Here is a 25864-nt window from a genome sequence, read left to right on the forward strand (position 1 = left end):
ACTGAGTGCGGCCTGGTCGTCGTCTGCTGCGGCGGTGGAGGAGCCCGGCGGCGGCGCAAGCACCTGGCCCGGCTCGGCCAGCCCTTCGCCTCCGGCTTCGGCTTCCCTGGGCTCGGCGCGCCCCGGCCCCGCCTCAGCCCTCCTGACCCTCGCAGCCCGATCGTGGCCGCCCGACTCTGCCGCCGCAATGATGATGATGGCGCTGAGCAAGACCTTCGGGCAGAAGCCTGTCAAGTTCCAGCTGGAAGACGACGGCGAGTTCTACATGATCGGCTCTGAGGTAGCCCGCGGCGCGTCCTCTCTCTTCGGGCCCCGGGCCGGCCTGGTCCCCGCGGGAGCCTCGGGGCGGGTCTGCGCGCCGAGAACGCGCGTCTCCATTCATCGCGGCGGACGGGCGGGCGCGCGCGGGCGCGGCCGGCCAGTGGGGCGTGGTCTGTCTGTGTCTGGGGGCGCGGTTTGACCGGGGCGTGGTTGAGCAGGCCCCAGCCCCGCGCTCGGTTCACCCACCGGTGTTGCGGAGTCGCGGACTCCCCCGGCTGCCAGGGCTGCGGCGTCCCGGGGCCACGGGGCCACGCTGAGTTTCACTGCTCCAGCCGGACACATAGAAACGGGATGTTATCTCTTGCGACACGTGGGGGGAGATGTTGTACCCCTCACGCGCACCTGTCCCACACTGCTGGAGCTGGGATCCTGAAATCGTATGTTCGAAACACGGGGCTTAGTGAGGGCTCACTCCCTTCGTGTTCGTGAACTTTGAGGTGGGCGGGGAGTTGTTCTGACCTTTGATTACCAGTGAGGAAACAGGTTGGGAGGAGGATACTTGCTTTTGGATGGCTAAGGCCGCAGCCCCCGAGTTAGATCTATCAGCAATTCGGAAGCGCTTGACACTTCGGATATCTTGAACTAACTCTGAGTTAGTACAGGGGAAAGAGGCTTATGCTTTAATCCTTAACTAAAAGTGACTTTTCAGCACTTTGTTGAATCATGTGGATGACTGACTTTAGGAAAACCCTACAACTGGTTCTTCACTGGTAGTTTATACCAAGTATATTAAGTTTTTCCAGATTGCCTCAAACTAGGCTTTTTGGCAGTCCCAGGTCTGTGTGTGTACATGCACATACACATATATTTTTCAATTATGGATATGCAATTTCGATGTGCAAACACCAAGCAGTAGTGTCTTCCTCATGTAATGAGCTAAGTGCAGATCTTGGAGAGTTAAAGCAGTTACAAATGCCAGCGGTTGCTTCTCCTTGTAGCAGTTTTCAGTATTAGACATTTCATTCCTTTTTTTTTTTCTTTTTTTCCCCCACAATGTTTTTTTTTCCATCACAATTGAACATAGTGTGAATGAATTAAGCCTCATGATGGTCACACTGAGGCTTCCAGGACTCCCTGTGATTCCTGACTTGTCTGAGTTATATTGAGTTATGAGACCAGTGTTTTCAGTAGCATCAGAACCTTAGTGTTTCCTTTTTTCACCAGTTTTTGTAAAACACAAGGGGCAGGATGCAACACATTTTTCACGTCATCACAAAAATACTCCTCAAAGCTAGCTGTGCTGAGGAGAGGAGCCAGTGCCTGCCATCTGCCATAGCTCAGAATGGTCCTCATTGGCTGGTGGGCACAAAGGCAGTGGAGGAGTTTCAGTTTGTGATGATGGACAGGTTGTTTAAAGAAACCTTTACCTGGGACTTCCCTGGTGGCGCTGTGGTTAAGAATCCGCCTGCCAGGGCAGGGGACCTGGGTTTGAGCCCTGGTCCAGGAATATCCCACATGCTGTGGAGCAACTAAGCCCATGAGCCACAACTACTGAGCCTGCGATCTAGAGCCTGCGAGCCACAATTACTGAGCTCGTGTGCTGCAAATACTGAAGCTCGCGCGCCTAGAGCCTGTGCTCTGCAACAAGAGAAGCCACCGCAATGAGAAGTCCATGCACCACAACGAAGAGTAGGCCCTGCTCACTGCCACTAGAGAAAGCCTGCACGTAGCAGCGAAGACCCAGTGCAGCCAAAAATAAATTAGTAGTTAATTTAAGGAAAAAAAAGAAAGGAAACCTTTACCTGATCTAACGGGCAGGAAGAGCAGTCAGTTTAGCATTGACCCTGAGTCGGTGGTACTTTTGAAAATCAAGCTTGCGTTTATTAGGTGGAGCCCACAGCCAGGTGGGCAGAACATCAGGAGGCCTGGTTCCAGCTCTGCCTGTGTGTCACTTTTCTCATGTATGTAATGAGATGCTTAGACTAGATGGTCTCTAAGATCTTCCCCTTAGCACATTTTAGATTCTAGACAGCTAACTGCAGTCTTCTCTTTCAGCCCTGTTGAGTGAGAACGTTTGTCCTGAGATACAGTATATAGAGACCACATGGGAGAAGGGAGAAGCAGTTTGCTTTCTGGGGCCTGGCTTAATGATCATCAGGCCTTGGGAGGCCTGGGAAGGGTTCAGGGTCAGAGTGCTGTCTACTGATAAGCAGCAGCTCCTCTGACAGCATTGGGTAGATGACCCCCAGGCCCCTTGCCCTTGGCAAACAGGCACCATATTCAGAGAGGTGGGCCCGCCAGAGCAACACCCTCAGCGCCCCCACACACTTCGGTGTAGCAGCCTTGGGAGAGCATCCACAGGTGCAGTGAGCGTGTCACCCTTCTCCTGCCATCTGCAGGCAGCCGTTGTCACCATGCCAGAGTCACTGCTGAGAGGATCCTAGGAAATCCCCATAACCACACCTTGGTTTTCCATTTGGGAAACCCGGGTCCAGAGGTGGCAAAGGCTGGTTCAGGGAAAACCCAGGAAGGCAGGCCTGGTCTCCTAAGTTCTGAAGGGACCTTGGGAAGGGCCTAGGAGTGTGGGAGGTCTGCAGGACCTGCAAAGTAGTAGTGGGGGCATTATAGTCAGTGTCTTTTCAAAAACCTAATGGAAACTATGTGTTTACCCTTGGACGGTAACCACACTCAAGCCAAATAACTCGCATGGGTCTGTGCCTGCAGTGGGGAGCACCAGTGACCCTGTGGCTACTTTCTCTTGCACTGTTCGGCAGCCCTGGTTGGGCATCATGTAAATCTTTGATTCATGAAAAATGGAGAAACTTTTTAAAAATAAATATACTATAATGGGGTAGGTAAGTGGGAAAGTAGTAGAAGTGGTCCTTCGTGGGTGAACCTCACAGCTGATGAACATCTGACAGAGAAGCAGGGAGACCCAGAAAAGGGAAGTGATGCCTGGTCACAGGTGGAGCCAGCACCCAGTCCACCTGCTGTCCCTGGCCATGTGACTCAAGTGTTCGTTTTTGAAAAGTCAGTGAAACAATGGAGTTTCTTTATAAAAACTTTAGGACTAGATTTCTTTTCATCAAGTAAGTCGTACTTCGAGTATTTGGTACAGGCAAACTGAAGCTATTGTTTGGGGCAGTAATGATTTATATAGCAATCTAAGGACTGCTGATAAGTGCATTTTAAACTCTTTGGAAAATTCCTTTGGTATTTCTGGTTTGAGTTTTGTTACTAAACAAAGCAACAAAGGCCATGGGGGAAATTATCCTGCATCTGTCTAAAATTAAAAGACCTTTTTGGTCTTTATTACATCGTAAAAATATCAAAGTCTTAAGATAAAAGAAAGTCAGAGAGGCCTTGCATTTCTGGAAAGTGCCAGAGATCCTTAGTCCAAAATCAGAATCACATCGAGCTGCTTAGTGAGCTCGGGGGGCCTGCCTCCCCAGTGTCTGGTCAGGCCTTTCTGAATTTGGTCCTGTCGTCAGGATGCAGATGTTATTACCCCTGCCAGAGGAACAGATGTAGGCCAGATACGAACTGCTGTTGAACCCCTGATGTCAGCAGAATGTATTTTTACTGCTGCTGGAAGCCTGGCGCCTGGAGGCCTGGGGGCCAAGTCGAGGTGTGTTTGTCTGTCACTCATCCAGCAGAGCCTCTGAGCCAGGGCCCTCCCCTTCCTCGAGGAGCTGCGACCCTCATAATGAGCCTTCTCGCTTTACTCATAGGTGGGAAACTACCTCCGTATGTTCCGAGGTTCTCTGTACAAGAGATACCCCTCGCTCTGGAGGCGACTAGCCACTGTGGAAGAGAGGAAGAAAATAGTTGCATCGTCACATGGTAAAAAAACAAAACCTAACACTAAGGGTGCGTCTTCACGAGGGTTTGTAAACCTGTTTCAAAACCACTCGCTTATGTCATGAAGATAAAACGTTTTCACTCCGGAGCGTCTTCACGGCAGCCCTGACCTTAGGGTGGCGGAGTGTCCTGGGGGCCCCCTGGAGCGGGTGGTCCTCCGTCAGGGTTGGTCAGGGTCAGGTGTTGGCAGCGGGCAGTAGGTGGAGGGGGCGGGGCCAGGGCGGAGAGGGTGTTGTGAAGACCACTGGTCTGAAAACGTTTTAGGAATGCTGTGATGCTCTACCATATGCCGCGGGCGTGTTGCCATCGTCACCCTCCATGCGCCCGGGCGGCGGGGGGCCGCCCCAGCCCCCTCTCCCCTCGGGCTTTCACCGCTTCGCTTCCCAGCGCACATCCATCGTGTGGCACTTGGTTCTGGCAGTCGGTCCGCTGGTGCTCGTGTGCATGTCCCGCTTGGGGCTGTGGGGCGCTGCCACCCGACCCGGGAGGGCGGGCAGAGGGTGCTCCTCACCTCTGAGCTGGGGAGAGGCCCTGTGCCTCTGGGCTTGGTCGAAGCTGCCTTCCCTTTGGCAGGGTTGCCTGGCGGAGCTGGCCCGGGCCTCGTGTGCGTGTGCCTGCGTGCGTGCGCGTCGCCCGTTTGCGTGCGTGTGCCCGTTTGCGTGCGTGTGCCCGTTTGCGTGCGTGTGTGCATGTGCGCTTTACAGTCTGTCCCGTGCCGGTATGTCTGTAGGCCCTGCGTTGGTCTCGTCTACCATGTTCTTTTAATGCAGGAGCCGGAGCTGCTTTTCTATGCGCTGCTGTAACTTTTCACTCCCTCCCGCGCTTTCCAAAGCCTCCCTGGTCCTCCCTCCGCCCCAGTGGAGCGCCAGTCACTAACCAGTGCGTCCCCAGCTGCGCTTGCCCCTTGGAAGCCTTGGCGACTCTTTGGCCTCGCGCTCGGGAGACTCTTTCCTGTAACCATCTGTCTCTCCACCAGGCTTCCTAGGTGAGCTGTGGTCGAACTGCCTAGAACTCCCCGCTCCCGGGCAGCTCGCATCCACTGGCGCTGGGCCAGGAATTCCTGTTTGGTGTACAGCAGCTCTTTCCAACTCTCTGGGCTCTTGTTTTAAAAGAAAAATGTTTCTCATCCCTCATTTCATCTCCACCTTGCTTCGTGTCGTGGACTGCAGCGGTGTCAGACCTCTTCCCACTGGCGGTGTCACTCTGGAGCCTTCCTTTCCCCGAGAGGCCCCGTGGGCTGAGCTGCCCATGGGCGTCCCCTGTGCCTGGAGCCAGTGCTCCTCCCGGGACACGTTAGTCCCCGTCCATCCAGGGAGTGCTGACCCGGGAGGGCCTCTAGAGAAAGCCAGGGTCCAGACCGCCCCTTTGGAAGAGGCCAGCATTGGGCAGTAGTGAGGTTGACACCCGCTTTCCCACCTCCTGCATGTGAGGACCTCAGTGCGCTGCATCTCCTGGCTGCTGCTGCTCACTGCCCTCCCGCAGGGTGACCGCAGCCGCATCTCTGGTTGCAGATCATGGATACACGACCCTGGCCACCAGCGTAACTCTGTTAAAAGCCTCCGAGGTGGAAGAGATTCTGGATGGCAACGATGAGAAGTACAAGGCTGTATCCATCAGCACGGAACCCCCCACCTACCTCAGGTACTGCACCCCCGGGCTCGGCTCGCTCTCGGGACACCCACGGGTATTTTTCTCATGCCCTGGAGCCAAAATACTTTTCAGCAATTTACCCACTGTGTTTACAGATCGTCTTAGCCAGGCTTCCGAAGTTTTTTCTGACTTTGGAATTTCTAAGAAACATAAGTCAAGTCTTGGGTTCTGGAGAGTCATTAAGAAATGCTTTGAAAGTGGGATTCACTAATCTGTCAGAACAATTAGCGGCCCAGATCAACTCACAAAAAAAACAAACAATAGATTTGAACATATCAATGTAGATCCTTTGAAAGAGCATTTACACTAACAGTTAAACGGGAGAAATTGGGAAGTTGCTACCTTGTAGAGTTTGTTCATTTAGATTTATAAGAAAAACTTGGATACCCCAAGTATTTCCTCTATTTTATGTAGACAAATAGGTAAAGTGTGATCCACACTGAAGCACAGGAGTAAACAAACACAGGGAATGATGTTTGTTCTTGGGTGTGATTTTAAAAATGCAGAATAAAAAAATAACTAGCAACATAAAGAACCGGGGAGGGCGTCATGGAGTGGGCACACTCACGCCCACCGTGGCGGCTCTGCCTCAGGCATTGCGGCCCCAAAGTTTTTTGTTTGTCTCTGATCTATTAATTCCACCCCTGGGAATTTGTCCCAGGGAAATAATTTATACCGTAAACAAAAACCATTATAAGTACAGAGATGCTATTGGTGGCATGTGAATTATAAAGGGAACTAGGGAGCCCCTTGAGTGTCCTGCCTCAGGGAAAGGCTGTGTGAGCGAAGATGCAGACACCCAAATAGTCTGGGGTTACACGATGTGTTGTGGGTAAGTAGACCCTGCAGCAACCCGAAACCTGGCTCACATGAGCGAGACGTGCAGAATACCTGCGTGACGCTTTCAGCTTTCAAGAAAACATGCGTTTAGGTGCATGAGATGGCGGGAACACTAAGGCGGGGGGCAGGCCATTGTTTCAAGTGATGCGGTTACGGAAAATCATGAAGGTGACATGGTACAGAGGTTGGGGATGGAAAGGTGAGTTACGTACAGTTGCTGTCCTCACGTTGCTTCCAGGTTACTAGGGACACGGCCCGAGGGTGATGAAGGGGCTCGCAGAGCAATGTGGGAGCCCACCTACTCCTGTCGGTCAGCTTTTGGTACTTTCCTAGTAGTAAAAGCAACTTGTAATTTGGAGAGAAGAGTGAGCTCTTTTGAGACATGGGTTCCTTGGATTACTTTGAGCATCATTTTCTAGAGAGTATTTACCAATGTGTCTTCTCACTTCTACTGGTCTGAAGGCCCAGAGGCCAGAGCCGTTGCCTAGTCTGTCTCAGCCTGGACTGCATGTCTAAAATAACAGTCTGAGTCTCTGGCTGCTTCAGACCTCCAGCGACTCACAGCCACCTGCTGAGTGCATCCGTTTCCTGCAGAGCACGCCAGCCCCTGTAATCAGGACCCTCTCTGTGTCTCCAGCCCTGCTGCCCTCTGTGTTCTTCCTGAAATGCTCTCCTCTCCTCCACCCATGAACCGTGACTCAGCATTTAAGCCTTTGCTCCAGGGCTGCTCTACTGGGCAGCCTTCTTGTACAGTGTCCTCCTGGCAGAAGGGACTGTGCTTCCATGTGGCTGTAGCACGTTGGGTCAGCATGTAGCACGTTGGGTCATGGCTGAGGCACTGGGCTGGGGCCCCTCTGCACCTCCCCTAACCCAGGAGCAGTGCTGGTGGGAGCCTAGGGAATAGACACCCGTGGAGTCTGGGGTGCACAGAGGTCCCCACTGGGACCTGGGGCCCAGCAAGGGCGCAGTGGGCATTGACCACGACCTGATGCCTGGTGGGCAGTTTCGGCTCGTAGACTGAGCGGAGGTATTTCCATGTCTCCCAGGGAACAGAAGGCTAAGAGGAACAGCCAGTGGGTGCCCACCCTGCCCAACAGCTCCCACCACCTGGACGCCGTGCCCTGCTCCACCACCATCAACAGGAACCGCATGGGCCGGGACAAGAAGAGGACGTTCCCGCTGTGGTGAGTGGGCCTCGCTCTCTGACTCCACCGAGGTCCTCCAGCATGTTTTAGTTTCCTCCTCCCCAGAAAAATGCTCTGCTTTGACCTCCTGTCCCAGAAACTCTGCACTGCTCCTCCTTGGGGCTGGTCTCCCTCAGCGTCCAGCATGACTGGCCTCTGCGTGGTCCAGCCTGGCTCTGCCTGCGCTCACCCCCGGCTCCTCAGGTAACGTTCCTGGGTGCAGTCCCTGGACCTTTTCTCTGCCATCCACATGACTCGATGCTTAGTTGCCCGTGGTGCCCGAACAGAACGCCACAAACTGGGTGGCTTGAAGCAACACAAGTTTATTCTCACACAGTTCCAGAGGCCGGGAGTTTCACTGGGCCGGAATCAAGGTGTTGCCAGGCCCTGCTCCCTCCAGGGTCCCTTCCAGCTGCTGGCAGCTGCCACGTTCCTTGGCTCGTGGCAGCATCACTCCAGTCTCTTCCCCCCTGGTCACATGGCCTCCTCTGTGTGTGTGAAATCTCCCTCTCTTTCTCTGTCACTCTCTCTTTTTTTTTTCTGGCCGTGCCGCGTGGCTTGCAGGATCTCAGTTCCCTGACCAGGGATTGAACCTGGGCCACCGCAGTGAAAACCTGGAATCCTAACCACTAGGCCACCAGGGAACTCCCTCTCCCTCTCTTTCTTGTGAGGACACTTGTGATGTAATTTAGGGCCCACTTGGACAAGGCTCCCTCTCCTTTTTTGCTCTGTAAGGTGACAGTCACAGGTTCCAAGACTTAGGACATAGATGTCTCTGGGGGGCCATTTTTCAAGCTCCTGCCCACTAAGCTGTCCTCTGAATGCCGCCCCAGGCATCTCCAGCACAGGCTGCCTGCAGGCTTCTCTAGCCCAGGACACAGCAATCCTGTCCTTCCTGTGCCTGGGCCACAATCCTGGAACCCTTCCTCCTTCTCACAGCGTAGAGCCAGTCTCCACAAATTCTACTTGCTCAGCTCTCCAAGTGTCCAGAATCCGACCACCCTTGGCCAGCTCCCCACTAGGCGTGTGCCCCTTCACTCAGGGCAGGTCCTCTAGATGCCCCGTCACACCAGCATCCACGTGACAGAGTCCTGGTGGTGGCTGCCACTCTCTGGCCCCGGCTCCTGCCTCCCTTCACCTTAGGCACAGTGGCCTCCTCAGCGCTCTTCAGCTGCTCAGGCACTCCTGCCCTCGCTATTCCCTCACTTCCTGCCAGCATCTGCAGGCTCATCCCTTTCTCCCTCCTCCTTCCCTCCTCCCCCTTCCTTTTTCTCCCTCCCCATCCCTGTTTGAATGTCACTTCTCAGAGTGGTCCTCCCCTTTTAGAATGGCCACTCTGTCCTAGAGCATTCGTGTCTGGGCGGGGAGAGGGGGGTGTTTTCCTCATTTGTTTGTTTATTTGTCATCTGTGCCCCCAGTTCTCTGAGAACAGTTCTCAACCCTCGGTCTTCCACCCTTGGGTTTCCTGTGCCCACCCTCACCCCATATCTTCCCGCTTCGTCTTCCTAAAATACAGGTGTGAGCACAGAACTGCCTTGCTCTCAGTCTTCCGGGGGCTCCCTCGGGGTCGAGGCTGGAGATGGAGAACTGTGGGCACTTGGACCCCTGTGGCTTCCCAGCATCCTGCCACTGCTCCCCCGCCCCATCTGCACCCCTCCTTCCCTCAGCAGCTCTTGACTCTCCTGCCCCTCGGCCTTTGCTCAAGGGCTTCCACTTTTGGGAGTACCCTTCCTTTCCTACAGTTTCCTGGGAAAGTCCTACCTGCTTTGGGGCTTAAATCTCCCTTACTTCGGACATCTCCATCTTGTCCTGCTGCCCAAGTCAGCATCTCCCCTCCCATCCCACGTGTCCGTGGACCCCTGCTGGCACTGTCTCTGCCAACTCAGCCCATAGTGGACAAGTCCCTGTAAGAAGCAGGGTTTCCCCTCTGGTTAGGTCACAGTGACCAGTGGTGCAGAGAGGGAGGCCTTGGGTGCAGGGATCTCAGCCCCCCTTGCTGAGCATGCTGCTGCCTCCCTTCCAGCTTTGACGACCACGACCCAGCTGTGATCCATGAGAACGCGTCCCAGCCCGAGGTGCTGGTTCCCATCCGACTGGACATGGAGATAGACGGGCAGAAGCTGCGGGACGCCTTTACCTGGAACATGAACGGTATGTGGTGGCCAACCCACCATCTTGCACACAGTCTTGTTTCCTGCCTGCTGCCCATCAGGGGGACCCTGGACTCTGATTGTGACATTCAGAGCACTGTGGAGTAGATTTGGACGGTGTGGGCTTTGGGTTCAAATCCTGGAATGCAAACCTGGTTCATTGTTTGAAAATCAGTCAGTGTGATCCATCATATTAACAGACTAGAAAAGATAAATAAATCCCTTGATTATATCAATTGATACAAAAAAAGCATTTAACAAAATCCAGCACTCGTTCTTGATAAAAACTCAGGAAATTGGGAATAGACAACATAGTGCTGGCAGTACTAGCCAGAGTAATAAGACAGGAAAATGATATAAAAAACATACGCTTCAGAAAGGAAGAAATAAAACTGTCTTTATTTGTAGATGGCATGATTATCTACATAGAAAATCTCAAGAGACCTACCAAAAAAACCTGCTAGAGCTAATAACCGAGTCTTAGCAAGGTCACAAGACCCAAAATAGACATGCAAAAGTCTATTGTATTTCTATACATTATATATTGTCAGTGAACACGTGGACACTCAAATGTCCAGTATAAAAATATGTTATTATTTAGAGTTACTCAGTTAAGAAAAAAGGTGTAAATCTTACAAACATATAGTTTGTTTCAGGAAACATTTTGTATGCTGAAAACTATAAAGCACTGATGGAAGTAATTAAAGGAGATCTGAATAAATGGACAGACAACTATGTTCATGGATCAGAAGATTCAAGATGTTAATTCTCCCTAAAATAATATGCAAGTTTATTTTTTTTTTCATTTTTATTGGAGTATAATTGCTTTACAGTGGTGTGTTAGTTTCTGCTTTATAACAAAGTGAGTCAGTTATACATATACATATATCTCCATATCTCTTCCCTTTTAATATGCAAGTTTATAAGCAATTTCTTTGAAAATCCCAGCAAGACATTTTGTAGATTTAGACAAAATTGTTCTAAAATTTCAATGGAAAGGCAAAGGAACTAGAGTAGCTAAAGCAATTTTGGAAAAGAAGAAAGTAGGAGGAATGAGTCTTCCTAATCCCAAGACTTGGTGTGGAGCTGCAGTAATCAAGGCAGCATCTGAATCTACAACGATCATAGACTAAAAAAGTTAACTTTTAAAATCCTCTGCACAATATACTCATAGGATGCTTGGCCTGAGCACCTTAGCTTCCTGCTGCTTCTCCAGAACTGGATGTATGCCTTATCAATAGTAGGCTGGCTGAGTGTTCAGGTCTGGCACAATGGTGCTGTGAGGAGGTTGGTCTCTAGCTCTTCTTCTGGGCTAGTGAAATAGTGGGGTCAGTTGTCTGTTAAACAGACCTCATTCTATTTATTTATTTAGTTATTTCTTTCTTTTCTTCCTCCCTCCCTCCCTCCCTCCCTCCCTTCCTTCCTTCTTTGTTGCGTGCGGGCTTTCTCTAGTTGCAGTGAGCAGGGGCTACTCTTCACTGCGGTGTGTGGGCTTCTCATTGTGGTGGCTTCTCATTGCAGAGCACGGGCTCTAGGCATGTGGGCTTCAGTAGTTGTGGCACACAGGCTCAGTAGTTTTGGCTCATGGGCTCTAGGGCTTAGGCTCAGTAGTTGTGGCGCACGGGCTTAGTTGCTCTGCCACATGTGGGATCTTCCCGGACCAGGGCTCAAACCTGTGTCCTCTGCATTGGCAGGCAGATTCTTAGCCACTGCACCATCAGGGAAGTCCCAGCAGACCCCGTTCTTGAAGATGGAATCATGCCGAGTGCTTGTGAGGGAATTCATTCCTTTTTTATATATATAAAAATTGATTTATTTTACTTATCTTTATTTTTGGCTGCATTGGGTCTTCATTGTTGCGTGCGGGCTTTCTCTAGTTGCAGAGAGCGGGGTCTACTCTTCGTTGCAGTGCACAGGCTTCTCATTGCAGTGGCTTATCTTGTTGCGGAGCATGGCTCTAGGCGTGTGGGCCTCAGTAGTTGTAGCATGCAGGCTCAGTAGTTGTGGCTTGCGGGCTCTAGAGCGCAGGCTCAGTAGTTGTGGCACAAGGCTTAGTTGCTCCACGGCACGTGGGATCCTCCCGGACCAGGGCTTGAACCTGTGTCCCCTGCATTGGCAGGCGGATTCTTAAACCACTGTGCCACCAGGGAAACCCGGGAATTCACTCTTTTTTTTCCCTTCTCTGTGGCTCATCCCAGTTTGGCACGTGGTCATTGAAGTTTGGGTTATGAGAAAGGGCAGGTCTGGGGAAAACAGTTGACTGCACAGGACCTTGCTGTAGTCTGGCCAGTAGTGGACAGTCCCCATGAAGCTCACCCCTGAGGCCTGGATCTCCAGGATCCAGGATCCGTACCCACCCCCACGCTGTCGCCTTGTTGAGTGCGTGTGCTGCCCACAGAGTCAGAAACTCAGTGGGGGGGTTGTAAAAAGCCACACGCAGCCCCAGGTGATCTCTGGGGGATTTCCACTGTGGAGGAAGTGGTGGATAGACATGCACCTGCTCCGTCTTCCAGTGGATGCTGGCTTCCAAGTGGCTTGTCCAGAAGGAACCTGTGTTAGCTCAGGCCGCGGTGACAAAGTCCCACAGCCTGGGGGGCGTAACAGCAGGTTTTATCTCCTCCCAGTTCTTGAGTCAGGGTGTTGGCAACGTTGGTTTCCTCTGAGGCCATCTTCGCCCTGTGTCTCCACGTGGGCTTCCCTGGTTGCCTGGGTTGGAAGAGGGGAGGAAGTGGCACGTCAGCTCTGAAGTGCCTTTGCTTCCCCCCTCCCCAGACAGCTCACTGGTTAGAACTAACAGAGCCGTGCAGTCCTAAGCCCGGGAGCGGGGAGCCTGGGGTTGGGGAGCACATAGGGTCTTGACCACCTCCCGAGATGTAGGGGGGGTGTGTGTATGGATTGAGGGCCAGAAGCGGGGTGTTCGTCTTGTGCTTCCTCTCCTTACCGTGTCTGGGAGGATCCATCGTCCTCATCTTTATGCTCATCTTCATCCAGGTGGGTTGGCAGAGGAGGACAGGCTGGGGGAGGTCAGGGCTGAGCACGGTGACATTAGGCCCTGCAGTCCACCAGCAATCCATACCTCTCACCTCATTTCAGAGAAGCTGATGACCCCTGAGATGTTTTCAGAAATTCTCTGTGATGACCTGGATTTGAACCCACTGACGTTCGTACCAGCCATCGCCTCCGCCATCAGACAGCAGATCGAGTCCTACCCCACAGACAGCATCCTGGAGGACCAGTCAGACCAGCGTGTCATTATCAAGGTAGGCAGCTCCCTGCCCTGCACCAGGGCCTTCCTTGTACTGGTGGGGGTCATGGGGTGCTGAAGCTACGTGGAGGCTTCAACAGAAGCCTGTCTGGGATTCATGCTGAGGGACAGGGCTTCTGGAAAGCTGTCCTTCAGGCAGCTTATCCCAGGAAAGGTGTGGGCTGGCTTCTGAGTAAGGTATCACATTCTGGACGCATTTGGGGTGCTGCTGTGGCCTTGCCAGGTGTGGAGCAGAGCCTGGGTGGTACAAAGGAGGTTGTGCCAGCTGACAGGTAGAGCAGGGAAGGCTACAGTAAGATGAGCACACTGCCACACTCTTCCTGTGGGCAGGCTGCGCCAAGCACACCCCATACTGTCTCAGTAACCTCCGCCATCCTGGGGGAAGATGCTGTGTTACAAGTGAAGAGGTGGGGCCACCTACCCCCAACTGCCCTGCTGAGAAGTGGTAGAGCTGGGGTTTGGGCCCAGGCCTGCCTGCTGCAGAGCCTGCTTGGTATGAAGCAATATCTCATTGTGGTTTTGATTTGCATTTCCCTGTTTGTTTGTTTTTTTACGGTACGCGGGCCTTTCACTGTTGCAGCCTCTCCCATTGCGGAGCACAGGCTCCGGATGCGCAGGCTCAGTGGCCATGGCTCACGGGCCGAGCCGCTCCGCGGCATGTGGGATCTTCCCGGACCGGGGCACAAACCCCTGTTCCCTGCATCCGCAGGTGGACTTTCAACCACTGCGCCACCAGGGAAGCCCTCTATTGTTGGGATTTTGATAAGTATTACATTGGATTTGTAGACTGCTTTGGGCAATCTTCACATCTTTATAATATTGTCTCCCAATCCATGAACGTGGGATGTTTTTCCATTTATTTATGTGTTTAATTTACTTCAGCATGATTTTTGTGTTTTTTTTTTTTTTGCGGTACGCGGGCCTCTCACCGTTGTGGCCTCTCCCGTTGCGGAGCACAGGCTCCGGACGCGCAGGCTCAGCGGCCATGGCTCACAGGCCTAGCCTCTCCGTGGCATGTGGGATCTTCCTGGACCGGGGCACGAACCCACGTCCCCTGCATCAGCAGATGGACTTTCAACCACTGGTTGCCCCAGCATGTATTTAAATTAATTAATTAATTTAAAATTTAAATTTATTTATTTATTTTTGGCTGCCTTGGGCCTTTGCTGCTGTACACAGGCTTTCTCCAGTTGTGAGAATGGGGGCTACTCTTCGTTGTGGTGCGCGGGCTTCTCATTGTGGTGGCTTCTCTTTGTTGTGGAGCACGGGCTGTAGGTGCATGGGCTTCAGTAGTTGTGTCCCACGGGCTCTAGAGCGCAGGCTCAGTAGTTGTGGCACATGGGCTTAGTTGCTCCATGGCATGTGGGATCTTCCCAGACCAGGGCTCAGAACCCGTGTCCCCTGCATTGGCAGGTGGATTCTTAACCACTACGCCACCAGGGAAGTCCCTTCAGTGTGTTTTATAGTTTTCATTGTAGAAATCTTTCATCTCCTTAGCTAAGTTAATTTCTAAATATTTTAGTCTTTTTGATGCTATTGTAATTGGAATTTTTTTCTTAATTTCAGATTGTTCATTGTTAGTGTGTAGAAATGCAATCGATTTTTGTGTGTTGACTTTGTATCCTCCTACTTTGCTGAATTCATTTATTCTAATAGTGTTTTGGTAGAATCTTTAAGGTGTTCTACAAATAAGATCATATCACCTGGGAACAGAGATAACTTTACTTCTTCCTTTCCAAATGGATACCTTCTATTTCTTTTTTTTGCCTAATTGCTCTGGCCAGAAATTCCAATGCTATGTTGAATAAAAGTGGCAAGAGTGGGTATCCTTGGCTAGTTCCTGATCTTAGAGGAAAAGTTACCATTCTTTCACCATTGAGTGTGATATTTACATTGATTTTTTTGTGTATTAATTTTATGTTGACATAGTTTCCACTTATTCTTAGTTTATTGAGTGCTTTTACCACGAAAGCGTGTTGAATTTTGTCAAATGCTTTTTTCTGCATCTGTTGACATGATATGGGTTTTTTTGGTTTGTTTGTTTTTTGCGGTACGTGGGCCTCTCACTGTTGTGGCCTCTCCCGTTTCGGAGCACAGGTTCCGGACGCCCAAGGCCAGTGGCCATGGCTCACGGGCCCAGCTGCTCGGTGGCATGTGGGATCTTCCTGGACTGGGGCATGAACCCATGTCCCCTGCATCGGCAGGTGGACTCCCAACCACTGCGCCACCAGGGAAGCCCCGATCATATGGTTTTTGTCCTTCATTCTGTTCAAGTGGTTTATTGCATTGATCGGTTTTCTTATTGAGCCATCCCTGCATTGCCATAATAGATTCCACTTTTTATAATTGATTTATGTTGTTGTATCATTTATAATGATGTGTAATTCTTCTAATGTGCTGTTGAATTCAGTTTTGCTAGTATTTTGTTGAATTTATTTTTTTAAATTTATTTATGGCTGCATTGGGTCTTCCTTGCTGCGTGTGGGCTTTCTCTAGTAGCAGCGAGTGGGGGCTACTTTTCATTGCGGTGTGCGGGCTTCTCATTGTGGTGGCTTCTCTTTGTTGCAGAGCATAGGCTCTGGGTTCACGGGCTTCAGTAGTTGTGGCTCTTGGGCTCTAGAGCACAGGCTCAGTAGTTGTGGCGCATGGGCTTAGTTGCTCTGTGGCATGTGGGATCTTCCCGGACCTGGGCTCGAACCCATGTCTCTTGCATTAGCAGGTGGGTTCTTAACCACTGTGCCACCAGGGAAGTCTGTTGAGGATTTTCATATCAATGTTCATAAGAAGTATTGGTCTATAGTTTTCCTTTCTTGTAGTATCTTTGCCTGGCTTTGGTATCAAGGCAATGAGTTATGAAGTGTTCCTTGCTCTTCAGTTTTTTGGCAGGATTTTTTTTTTTAACATCTTTATTGGAGCATAATTGCTTTACAATGGTGTGTTAGTTTCTGCTTTATAACGAAGTGAATAAGCTATACATATACATATATCCCCATATCTCCTCCCTCTTGCATCTCCTTGCCACCCCTCTGGATGGTTACAAAGCAACGAGCTGAGCTCCCTGTGCTATGCGGCTGCTTCCCACTAGCTATCTGTTTTACATGTGGTTGTATTTATAAGTCCGTGCACTCTCTCACTTCGTCCCAGCTTACCCTTCCCCCTCAAGTCCATCCTGTTTTTGGCAGGATTTGATAAGGATTGGTATTAGTTCTTCTTTAAACGTTTAGTAGGATTCACCAGTAAAGCCATCCGGTCCAGGGCTTTTCTTTGTAGGGAAGTTTTTAATTACTGATTCAACCTCCTTGCTAGTTAATTTCTTTTAAAAGAAATATGAATTTATTTTTCTTAACCTGCTTCAGTTTCTCATTATGGCCAACTAGCAGAAAAAGGGCACGGGTGAGAAAGAAGGGGGATGTCCTGGGAGAGAAGCAGTGGGGATGTGTGGGGTGCAGCTGTGGGACCAACACCTGTGTTCCTGTGCGCAGCCTGTGGCCCCTGGAGGGTGGTCCCTACTCCACTCTGTGCTGCATCTTTGTCCTGTAACCATGGTGGGGACGTGGACTTGCAGAGTTGGCTACACCCAACTGCATGGTTCCAAATAGGCGGGATCAGCCACAGGGAGGGTCCTTGTGAGTCTGACAGCTGGCTTCTCTGACATTTTCTTGTAACTGAGTGTCATCTTTTTATTTTCCTGATGGGGCTTGTGGGCAGCCATACAGAAAGTTGTCAGGCAGTTGAAAATCCACCTGGGACCGTCACCTGCTCCCTGATCAGAGGCTTTCTTGGTGACTAAACAGCTCTCAGCCGTGGGGTCCGTTCAGGCCCTCACACCCACCTATAATCCCCACCCATGGGATGGTGTCGGCTGGTAGGCTGCTGGGAGACCATCCCCAGGTCGGGGTCCTGCTTGGTTGGGGTCGTGAGGGCCTGCCAGCATTGGGGCCGGACACAGCTGGTCAGGGAAGGCCTGCTGCCGGGGAGGCAGAGCCTCGTGGGCACTGTGACCTTGGGGGAGCGTGCCACCTGGTAGGCGAGCATGCTGATGGCCACATCCAGGGTTTCCCATGTGTCACAGACTCCAGAGGAGCCGGGTGCTTCTGGGACACAGTGAAGGATGACATCTGACCAATGTCTCCTCACAGAGCAGCGCCTTAGCTCAGGGCGGCCGCTCACAGGTGCTCCCGGAGTGGTGGAACAAAAGCCTAGGCTGGCACCGCGACCAGGACACCTGGCCCTCCAGGGCTGTGGGGCTCAGTGCAGCTGAGGGTGGAGCTGTCAGACTCTGGGGGGCTGGTGGGCCCTTTCTGGGGGAGGGAATGGCATGTGGGTGATACAGGTTGAAGCTGGGGAGCCTGCTCGGGGGGCCTGGCCCCACAGTCCAGCCGCCCCTCACCACCCCCCACCCCCCTGACGGCTCCCAGTCCCCATTCTGTGAGTTTCCTGCATCCTCTGTGGAGGCCTCAGGCCCTGCTCTGCCCAGACCCTCCCCTGGGAACCCCACCCTGCTCTCTCTCAGCTTGTCCAGTTCTTCCTAAAATGCCCCCTCCACCGGGCGGCCTTCCTGGGGCTCCTGGCTAACCGCTGACTGCACTTTCTGCCCCTCCCCCTCTTCCCCTCAGCACCTACACCTCTGATGTCCCCTCATTCACGTATTTAACCCCGCACTGGATGTCAACCCATGAAGATGACTCTGTGTCTGTTTTTCCCACTGGGTCGGCAGGAGTATGTATTTCTTAATAAACGATAGCGTTGATGAGCAGTCGGCGCAGTGCACACACAGGCACCGGTCTGCGTGGCACCCCTCATGGCCAGGCCGAGTGGTGCGCAGGGCGGTTTGGTCCCGTGTGATGTGTCCACGGGCTGCCTGCTGCTGCTTCGCTTTCCAGTCCTGCTGTGCCGACGTGGCTCACCAGACACGTGGTTCCTGCTGGGAAGGGCCGGCTCTTCCGATTCTCACCCGCAGACCTGCTTGGTCGCCCAGCAAGGGCGCGGCTTGGAGGTGGGAGTGGCGGGGCCTCGGCTGCAGAGTGGAGTGCCGTGCAGGGGGCCCAGACGTGCAGGACTTCATGCACAGGTCAGGTGGTAGGGCCTCACATTTCTCTGAAGTCATGGACGAGTCCCGATCCGAATCTTAAAAGCCCAGCTGAGCGCCTGGGGACAGTAGCATGAAGGGGCAGGTGCACCGTGGCCTGCTTGGCTGGTAGAGGGCTGGACAGCAGGGGCAGGGGTCTCCACACGATGCCCAGTGAATGCCGCCAGACCCCGAGTTGTCCTTCCTGTGAGTCTCTGATGCCCAGTTTCAGAGCAGGCCCAGGTCATCTGTGGGGTGAAAAGTCAGGGTGGGGAGCTCCTGGGGCACAGGCTGTGGCTGCAGGTGGCACGTCTCACAGATGCCTCTGGGGAGCGAGGCGCAGGAACCAGCATGGCCTCCGCTCCCACCGCCCCCCACCCCCACACACCCAGGCCCTGCCTGTGCCATGCGGGCTGTGAGTCTGTGAGCGCACACAGCAGATGATTTCAGAGCGGGGCATGTTCCGTGAAGAGACAGAGTAGGGGGGTGGGCGCTGGCTCAGGTGAGGGCTCGGGGATAGTATCTGATGAGTGACCAGTGTTTATCACGTTGTAAAGGTCCAGAGCGGTGCGGTAGAAGGGCAGAGAAGAGGGTACCGGCCAGTGCAGGGAGCGAGGGGGTGGGAACAGGGGCAAGGCGAGACTCAGGTGCCTGGGGCCCTCCCTAGAGGGTGACAGTGCCAGGCCCTGAACCACAGTCTCTCTGGCCGCCCAGGAGGTCTGTGGGGTCAGCCCCGTTTGCGGATGGGGAGTTGCAGCCAGAGGGATAAGGGCAGCCGTCCCACTTCCTTATGGGCCTGGAGGGGGGATGCAGTTCTGCCTGCTCTGACTCGTGTTCCTGGTTCTGGCCCAGCTGAACATCCACGTGGGAAACATCTCCCTGGTGGACCAGTTCGAGTGGGACATGTCAGAGAAGGAGAACTCGCCGGAGAAGTTTGCCCTGAAGCTGTGCTCCGAGCTGGGGCTGGGCGGGGAGTTCGTCACCACCATCGCGTACAGCATCCGGGGACAGCTGAGCTGGCATCAGAAGACCTACGCCTTCAGGTAGGTCTTGGACAGGTGCCTCCTCCTCCTTCTGCAGACCATTCTGGGGACAAGGCTTCCCCCTGTGTGTGGTGATGCCTTTGGGACTTTCTGGAGCCTCATGATGCCGTCTGGCCGAGAGCAGCTTTGCGGGCTCAACGGCCTCTGTTGGCTCCTCCCATCCCCCATCACAGAGGAGGATCTAAGGAGGCGGCGGGTCTGCCCCTCTGTCCTCACCCACTCTGCCGCCAACAGCCCCTGCGGCCCTCACACGCCACCTCCTCCCTGCACTCACCCAGACCCTTCCTCGGTCGGGGTCGTCTGATGGACTGGCACTGAATCTCAAACAAGGCCTACTCCATGCTGCCTTCCCTGGAGGGGAGTCAAGAGGCTGCTTGTTCAGTCAGAGAGCAGGTGGTGGGCGTCCCTGCCGGCTGGACCCGTACTGGGTGCCGGTGTGGAAGAGGGAGTAGCGTTCAGGCTGCTGGGGACCGGGCCGGGGGGGGGGGGGTAGGAAGTGTAAATATAGCATTTGGTCCAGTGTCATGGGTGCTGGTGGGGGTGGACCGGGGGACGGGGCTTCTCATGACACAGATGTGGCCTTCCTGTTCCTGGTGGCCCTGCCGTGCGGGCCTGGCCAGGGCAGGAGTCGGCGAGCGTTAACCACATAGCAGAGCTCGCCCACCAGCAGGACTGTTTGTCACATCCAGCCCTGTCCCCTGAGCTCCTTTTCCTCTGCGGGATGGGGTGTCAGCGGGGGCGGCGCTGAGTATCTCTGCATCAAAATAGGATGTTAGGATTTATTCTGCTCGTCAAGCTGTCACCGTCCACATTTGGAGGCCATTACTGAGGGACCACCCCTTAAGGTGGTGCAGAGGAGCAAAGATGAAGAGCCTTGAAGAGACGGAACAGCTAAGGGAGCGCATGAGTCTGTTTGTATCAGCTGGTTCCCCCAGAAATCCCACGAGGTAGCCTTCTCAGTTTTCCTGTAGCTCTGAGCAAGAGAGAAGGAATGACCAACACCCGCAGGGCCTCAGGCCCTGGGCGTCCCGGCTGACATAACATGCGTGGCCTCCCATGACCTCCAGCAGCCCCGCTAACTGGGGATCCTGCTCCACAGATGTGGGTACAGGCCCACACTCCACATCCCATGGGAGGTCTGCTCACGGTGTCGCGGTGTGTGTACACTGACGGCATGCAAGCTGAGGCCGACCGGACTGGGGCCAGTCTGGGGTGGCCCTGCTTCCTAGAGTCAACCCTGAGGTCCTGGGAGTCCCTCATCACCAAATGCTGAGTCAGAGCCCACATCTCACTGGTGTGCAGCAGGGGGACTTGGAGGGTGTCCACACACGAGGCCGCATCCCTCCTGCTCTGATTGCCGGGGCTCCGGGCTGTCGGCAGTGCGACCTGCAGCTCCAGAGCAGGCCCCCGGGGGCCCCGGGGGGTGCAGGTCAGGACTGGAATGGAGTGCTCCCATTTCAGCAGCTAGTTAACACGTTCCGTTGTGTGGGTGGGAATGACTCTGGTACTGAGGATGCAGCTTTCAAATCCTCAGGATCAAAGGCAGGGCCGCCCCACTGGGGACTGTGGTAAGCATGCCCCCTCCACAGCAGCCTGGCCCAGCCAGCTGGGTGGGTGCGGCCTGCCTGGTGGTCTGGAGGCGGCCACAGGCCTCCTTTGGCATCAGGAGGGCTGCTGCACTTCCCCAGCCAACCAGGCTTCGTGGGCTCGCGTGTGCTGGGTCTGGGCTGGGCAGCGGGGTGCTCGGAGAGCTGGCAGGACAGGAAGGGGAGTGCGGGGTCAGGCTTTATCATCCAGGGGCAGGACTGCGGCTAGCAGGGGGCCTGGAACTTTGTCTCCTGACCCCACCCCGCGTTCTCCCATTGCGCTCCCCACACCTCGGGAGCTCCCCGGGAGACCAGTAGCAGCCTTTCCCTGCTGTCCAGCCTCTGCCTGGGGAAAGGAGAGGGGCTCGCCGCATCTCCGGGGCCAGGGCCTGCCTGGCCCACAGAGAGCTGGACGGGGAGCCCCAGCCTGGTTTCTGCTACGCAAAGCCTGGCAGCTGCTGAGTCGCATGACTCCTCAAGGGGACTTTAAGCTCTGGGCCCCGTCACCCCTGTTGGAAGCTCTCTGGATTCCTGTGAGCCAGTGCTGGCTGTCTCCGCCAGACTGAGTCCAGCCTGGTGTCTGGCCGCGGTGCCCTCCTCTGCGACAGTGGAGCAGGCTAGTCACAGGCTAGTGAGCTGGGGCACCAGTGCGGAGAACAGGCAGCGGGCCGGGCAAGCCTGATGTGGGCAGAGGCAGGCAGTGAGCATGAGGGGGACGCGGGCGTGTGGCTGCTAGAGGATAGAGCTGAACCAGAAGGACATACAGATGTCTTGGAACCAGCGGAACGGAGACAAGAGTCAGTGACGAGGGGGCAGGGCTCCCCAGGGGAGGGCTGGGCAGAGGGTGTGAGGGTGTCAGACGGTCACCAAGACTATGAGGGGGGTGGCATCCTGCAGAGTTCCTCTACCTCCTCCAGGCCAGCCCTCCGCCCTGGCTGGGGACACAGGGGAGAACCAGTGCGCTGTCCAGCAGAGGAGGTGCGAGTGCCTGGCCACCGAGGCCAGAGGGTGTGGGCCAGGGAGGAGGCAGCGGGTGGCCAGGGCAGGAGCGGCTGGAGGAAGCTGGGGACAGGCAAAGGGTCAGAGAGCCTGGCAGCTGTGCCCGGTGGGGGACAGAGGCATTGTCACTGGAACAGCCTCAGGGTTGGGAGGCACCAGGGTCGTTGTGGACTGGCTGACCAGAGCCACCAGAAGAGGTTAGTCCTGGGGCTCCAGCCCCTGCGCTGGCCCCATGGCCGGGCTGGCCGGCTTGTTTTCGTTCACCACCTAGAGTGTCGACTCAGTGAGTTTTTGTGTGTTTGCACAGTTCCGCAGTCCTGGGCAACCGCTGATCTACTTCCCGTCTGTAGACATGCCTGTTCTGAATACTTAACGTAAATAGAATCATATAACATATGGTTTTTTGTGGCCAGCTTCTTAGCATAATGTTTTCAGGGTTCGTCCATGTGGAGCCTGTATCAGAACTTCATTCCTTTTTGTGGCTGAATAATATTCCATCATATAGACAGACCATACTTTATTTATCCAGTCATCAGTTGATGGTCATTTGGGTTTTGTTAACTTTTGGCTGTTAAGAGTAATGCTACCGTGAACATTTGTGCACAAGGTTTTGTTTGAACACCTATTTTCAGTTCTCTTGGGTATGTACCTAGGGGTGGAATTACTGAGTCACGTGGTAGCTCTGTTTAGCGTTTGGAGGAACCACTAGACTTGTTTTCAAAGCAGCTGCGCGGTTTTACATTCTCTCCAGCAGACCAAGGGCTCCAGTTTCTCCACATCCTCGCCAGCCTTTGTTATCTGACTTTGATCCTAGCCACCCTAGTGGCATCTCCGTGTGGTTTGATTTGCATTTCCCAATGGCTGATGGTGTTGAGCATATTTTCATGTGCTGTTGGACGTGTGTATATCTTCTTTAGACGAAAGGTCATTCAAGTCTTTTGTGTTTTAATTGGGTTATTTGGTTTTATTATTTAGTTGTAAGAGTTCATTATATATCCTAGCTACAGGTCCCTTATCACATACATGATTTGCAATATTCTCTCCCTTTTTGTGGGTTTATGTTTCACTTTCGTGACAGTGTCATTTCAGGCACAAAAGTTAAAATTCTTTTTTTTTTGATGTGGACCATTGTTTTAACGTCTTTATTGAATTCATTACAATATTGCTTCTGTTTTGTTTTGGTTTTTTGGCGAGAGGCATGTGGGATTTTAGCTCCCCGACCAGGGATTGAACCTGTACCCACTGCATTGGAAGGCGAAGTCTTAACCACTGGAAGGGTTAAGGGAAGTCCCACAAAAGTTTTAAATTTTGATGATGTCCAGTTTATCTATTTTTTCTTTTGTTGCTTGTGCTTTTGGTGTCATACCTAAGAAACAGTGGCCTGATCCAGGCTCCTGTCCCAGCACCATTTGTTGGAAAGACTGCTCTGTCCCCATTGAGTGGGTTTGGCCCCTTATCCAAAGTTAGTTGATCATAAACAGGAGGGCAACGTCGAGTTTTGCCCCCTCCTCCCAGCTGAGGAGCTGTGGGCAGGTTGCTCACCATCGCAGCCTTGTTCTCCTCTACCAAGCGGGCACAGTCATGCTTCTCAGCTGGCCTCTTGTACCTCGTGAGGTCATAAAAGTGAGGTCACATCGAAGATGAACGTCCAGGTCCTCTGCCTTCTCAGCCATGGCCTCCCTGCCTGGACACCGCAGGTTGTGGGAACATCAGGGCCCCAGGTGGCCTTGAGGCCCGGGAAGCACAGTCCCCTCAGAGGGGATTCTGAGGGCGTCAGGGCGGCTCTGCTTGCATGTCTCCTGCAACACCTATGGGGCCTGCTGGCTCCAGGCCCATCCTTCCGTGCCTGGCTCAAGCAGTTCTTATTTTAGAACAAACCCACTAGGGTGGAATCTTCCCAGAGCCATGGGGAGGTAAACACAGGGGCCTCCAGGACCCACGCTCCAGCTCTTGTTTAAGAGGAAAACATGTTTGGCTCCCCTCCGCATGGGCTTGGCGACTTTCATGTTTCCCCTTCCTGAGGAAGGCAGCTGGGAGCCCTCGAGGTGAGGAATGATATTTGGGTCTTTGGCCGGATGGTTTTGGGATTGCCAAACCGCCACCCGGCTGGGGAGCAGCTGTCAGGAGCAGCCGAGGAGGGGCGGCCCAGCCACAGGCCTCTGAGTCACCAGCACCAGCTCCAGCTCCGGGCCTCATGGGCATGGACCCCACGGGCCAAGCTGTGGCAGCAAGAGGCGAGCCCCACTTCTGCAGGGGAGCAGGGCAGTCCTGGGCTGTGCCCCGTGCGCCTGCGGTCCCTGAGACTCCAGGCCGAGGGGCAGCATGAGGGGGGTGGGCGGGGGCTGTGGGAGTGGCACCCGGCCCTCACATGGTGGACGTACTTTGGATGTTTAGTAATAGTGATCCTCTAAAAGCCCTCACAGCAAGGACATTGTCCCCACTTTCGAGATGAGGTGTTTAGACCAAGGCCAGGGGCCTGTTTTCTTCTGTGCCATCATCCACCGGGCACCTCCCTGGGGCCCCCCTGCTCTCCCTCCTCCAGAGCTGACTCTACAGGGCTCTGGGTAGATGGGAGCAGGGCTCGGGCTGTGCTGAGGCTCACCGGGCAGCCTGGGCTTGGCCCTCCTGGCAAAGGTGGCAGCTCGGTCGGGCACCCCCAGCCTTGGTGGCCTCGCTGAGGCTGACCCCCCAACCGCTGAGTCCACTTAGCCAGAGGGTGTGCAGATGGCCCTCAGCTGGAGTCGGAGACGTTTCTGAGGGACCCCAAGGTGGAGAAGTCAGGGGTCGTGGGTTCTGGGCCCCATGACAGGCTGAGGAGCTGTGTGTGGGACCATCAGGGGCAGTGGCCTTCAGTGAGCGGCATCTGGACTCCTGGGTGGACTCCTTTGGTTTCCTTTTTCGTGGACGCTGAGCGAGGCGGACGGCCCTCCCCCTCCCCACAGGTGCAGTGGGAACAGCTGGCCCTGCAACGCTGTCCTATGGACCCTTCCCCAGCATGCAGACCTGGAGTCGCTGTCGTGGTGTCCACTGGGCCGCAGCACCCCCACCGCCCTGTTGGGGGCCAGGCACAGACACCAGGCTCCAGCGTTCCAGCTGCCCGTGGGGCGTGGACAGTGCTTTCTGGAGCTTCTCCGGCTGCTGCTCTGTGAACTGTCTACTTCCTCCTGTCTTCCACAGTGAGAACCCCTTGCCCACGGTGGAGATTGCCATCCGGAACACAGGCGATGCTGATCAGTGGTGCCCGCTGCTGGAGACCCTAACAGATGCCGAGATGGAGAAGAAGATCCGCGACCAGGACAGGAACACAAGGTGCCTCCCCAGCCCCATTTTCAGGCAGGACAGGACCGTCGCCTTTCCCGAGACCCAGCAGGCCCCTGGATGATGAGTCCCAGTCTAGTCCTGCAGGGGACAAGAGTAGCCCTTGGGTCGGTCTGACCACAGCCTAGACCAGGTTTCGGGACCCCTGGAGAGGTGGGTGGGACAGAGGGCAGCTTCAGGGCCCCAAGTAGCAGGCCAAGGCTGAGGGAGGGGCTGGGGATCCCACCTACCACATCCTGTCTCTGCCCCTTCCCCTGGCTGCCCTAGAGATCCCTGGTGGAGGGGCAGCTGCCCAGGGTCACCGCCTTCTCCCCTCCTGCAGGCGGATGAGGCGTCTGGCCAACACTGCCCCGGCCTGGTAACCACCCAGTGGTGCTTGGCTCCCACGGAGCATCTGGAAGAATGGACCGTCTCCCCTCCATCTTCTGGCAAGGAGGGGGCAGCCCGGCCATCCTGAGGAGCATGGGGCAGGGGCCTCCTGGTCATCCACCCCAGGGTACACATTCCTTTTGCTGAGCTCCAGTCCCTACCGCCCGTCTCTGGTCAGGAAGAAGCCTCGTTTTGGGTTGTGTTTTGTTTTTGTATAGGAGCCCCAGGCAGGGCAAGCAACATTTTTTAAATAAAAGGCGACAGGTCCTG

The 25864-nt window shown here is 54.2% G+C and overlaps 1 protein-coding gene across 2 annotated transcripts; it reads left to right on the top strand.

Moving 5' to 3' along the window:
• Positions 1 to 25864, top strand: SMARCB1 (SWI/SNF related, matrix associated, actin dependent regulator of chromatin, subfamily b, member 1). 2 transcript variants are annotated; one of them, XM_060121322.1, is made up of 9 exons: positions 1 to 280; positions 3993 to 4131; positions 5634 to 5763; positions 7659 to 7796; positions 9820 to 9947; positions 13040 to 13206; positions 19132 to 19322; positions 25085 to 25216; positions 25548 to 25864. In XM_060121322.1, the coding sequence occupies exons 1-9, from the start codon at positions 188 to 190 to the stop codon at positions 25585 to 25587; spliced, it is 1158 nt and encodes a 385-aa protein (XP_059977305.1). In that variant the 5' UTR covers positions 1 to 187; the 3' UTR covers positions 25588 to 25864. The 2 variants fall into 2 exon arrangements, with proteins under 2 accessions (XP_059977305.1, XP_059977306.1); XM_060121323.1 differs by having other exon boundaries at positions 3993 to 4104.

Source organism: Lagenorhynchus albirostris, chromosome 14 (genome assembly GCF_949774975.1).
Source record: "Lagenorhynchus albirostris chromosome 14, mLagAlb1.1, whole genome shotgun sequence".
In the NCBI taxonomy this organism is placed as follows: domain Eukaryota; kingdom Metazoa; phylum Chordata; class Mammalia; order Artiodactyla; family Delphinidae; genus Lagenorhynchus; species Lagenorhynchus albirostris.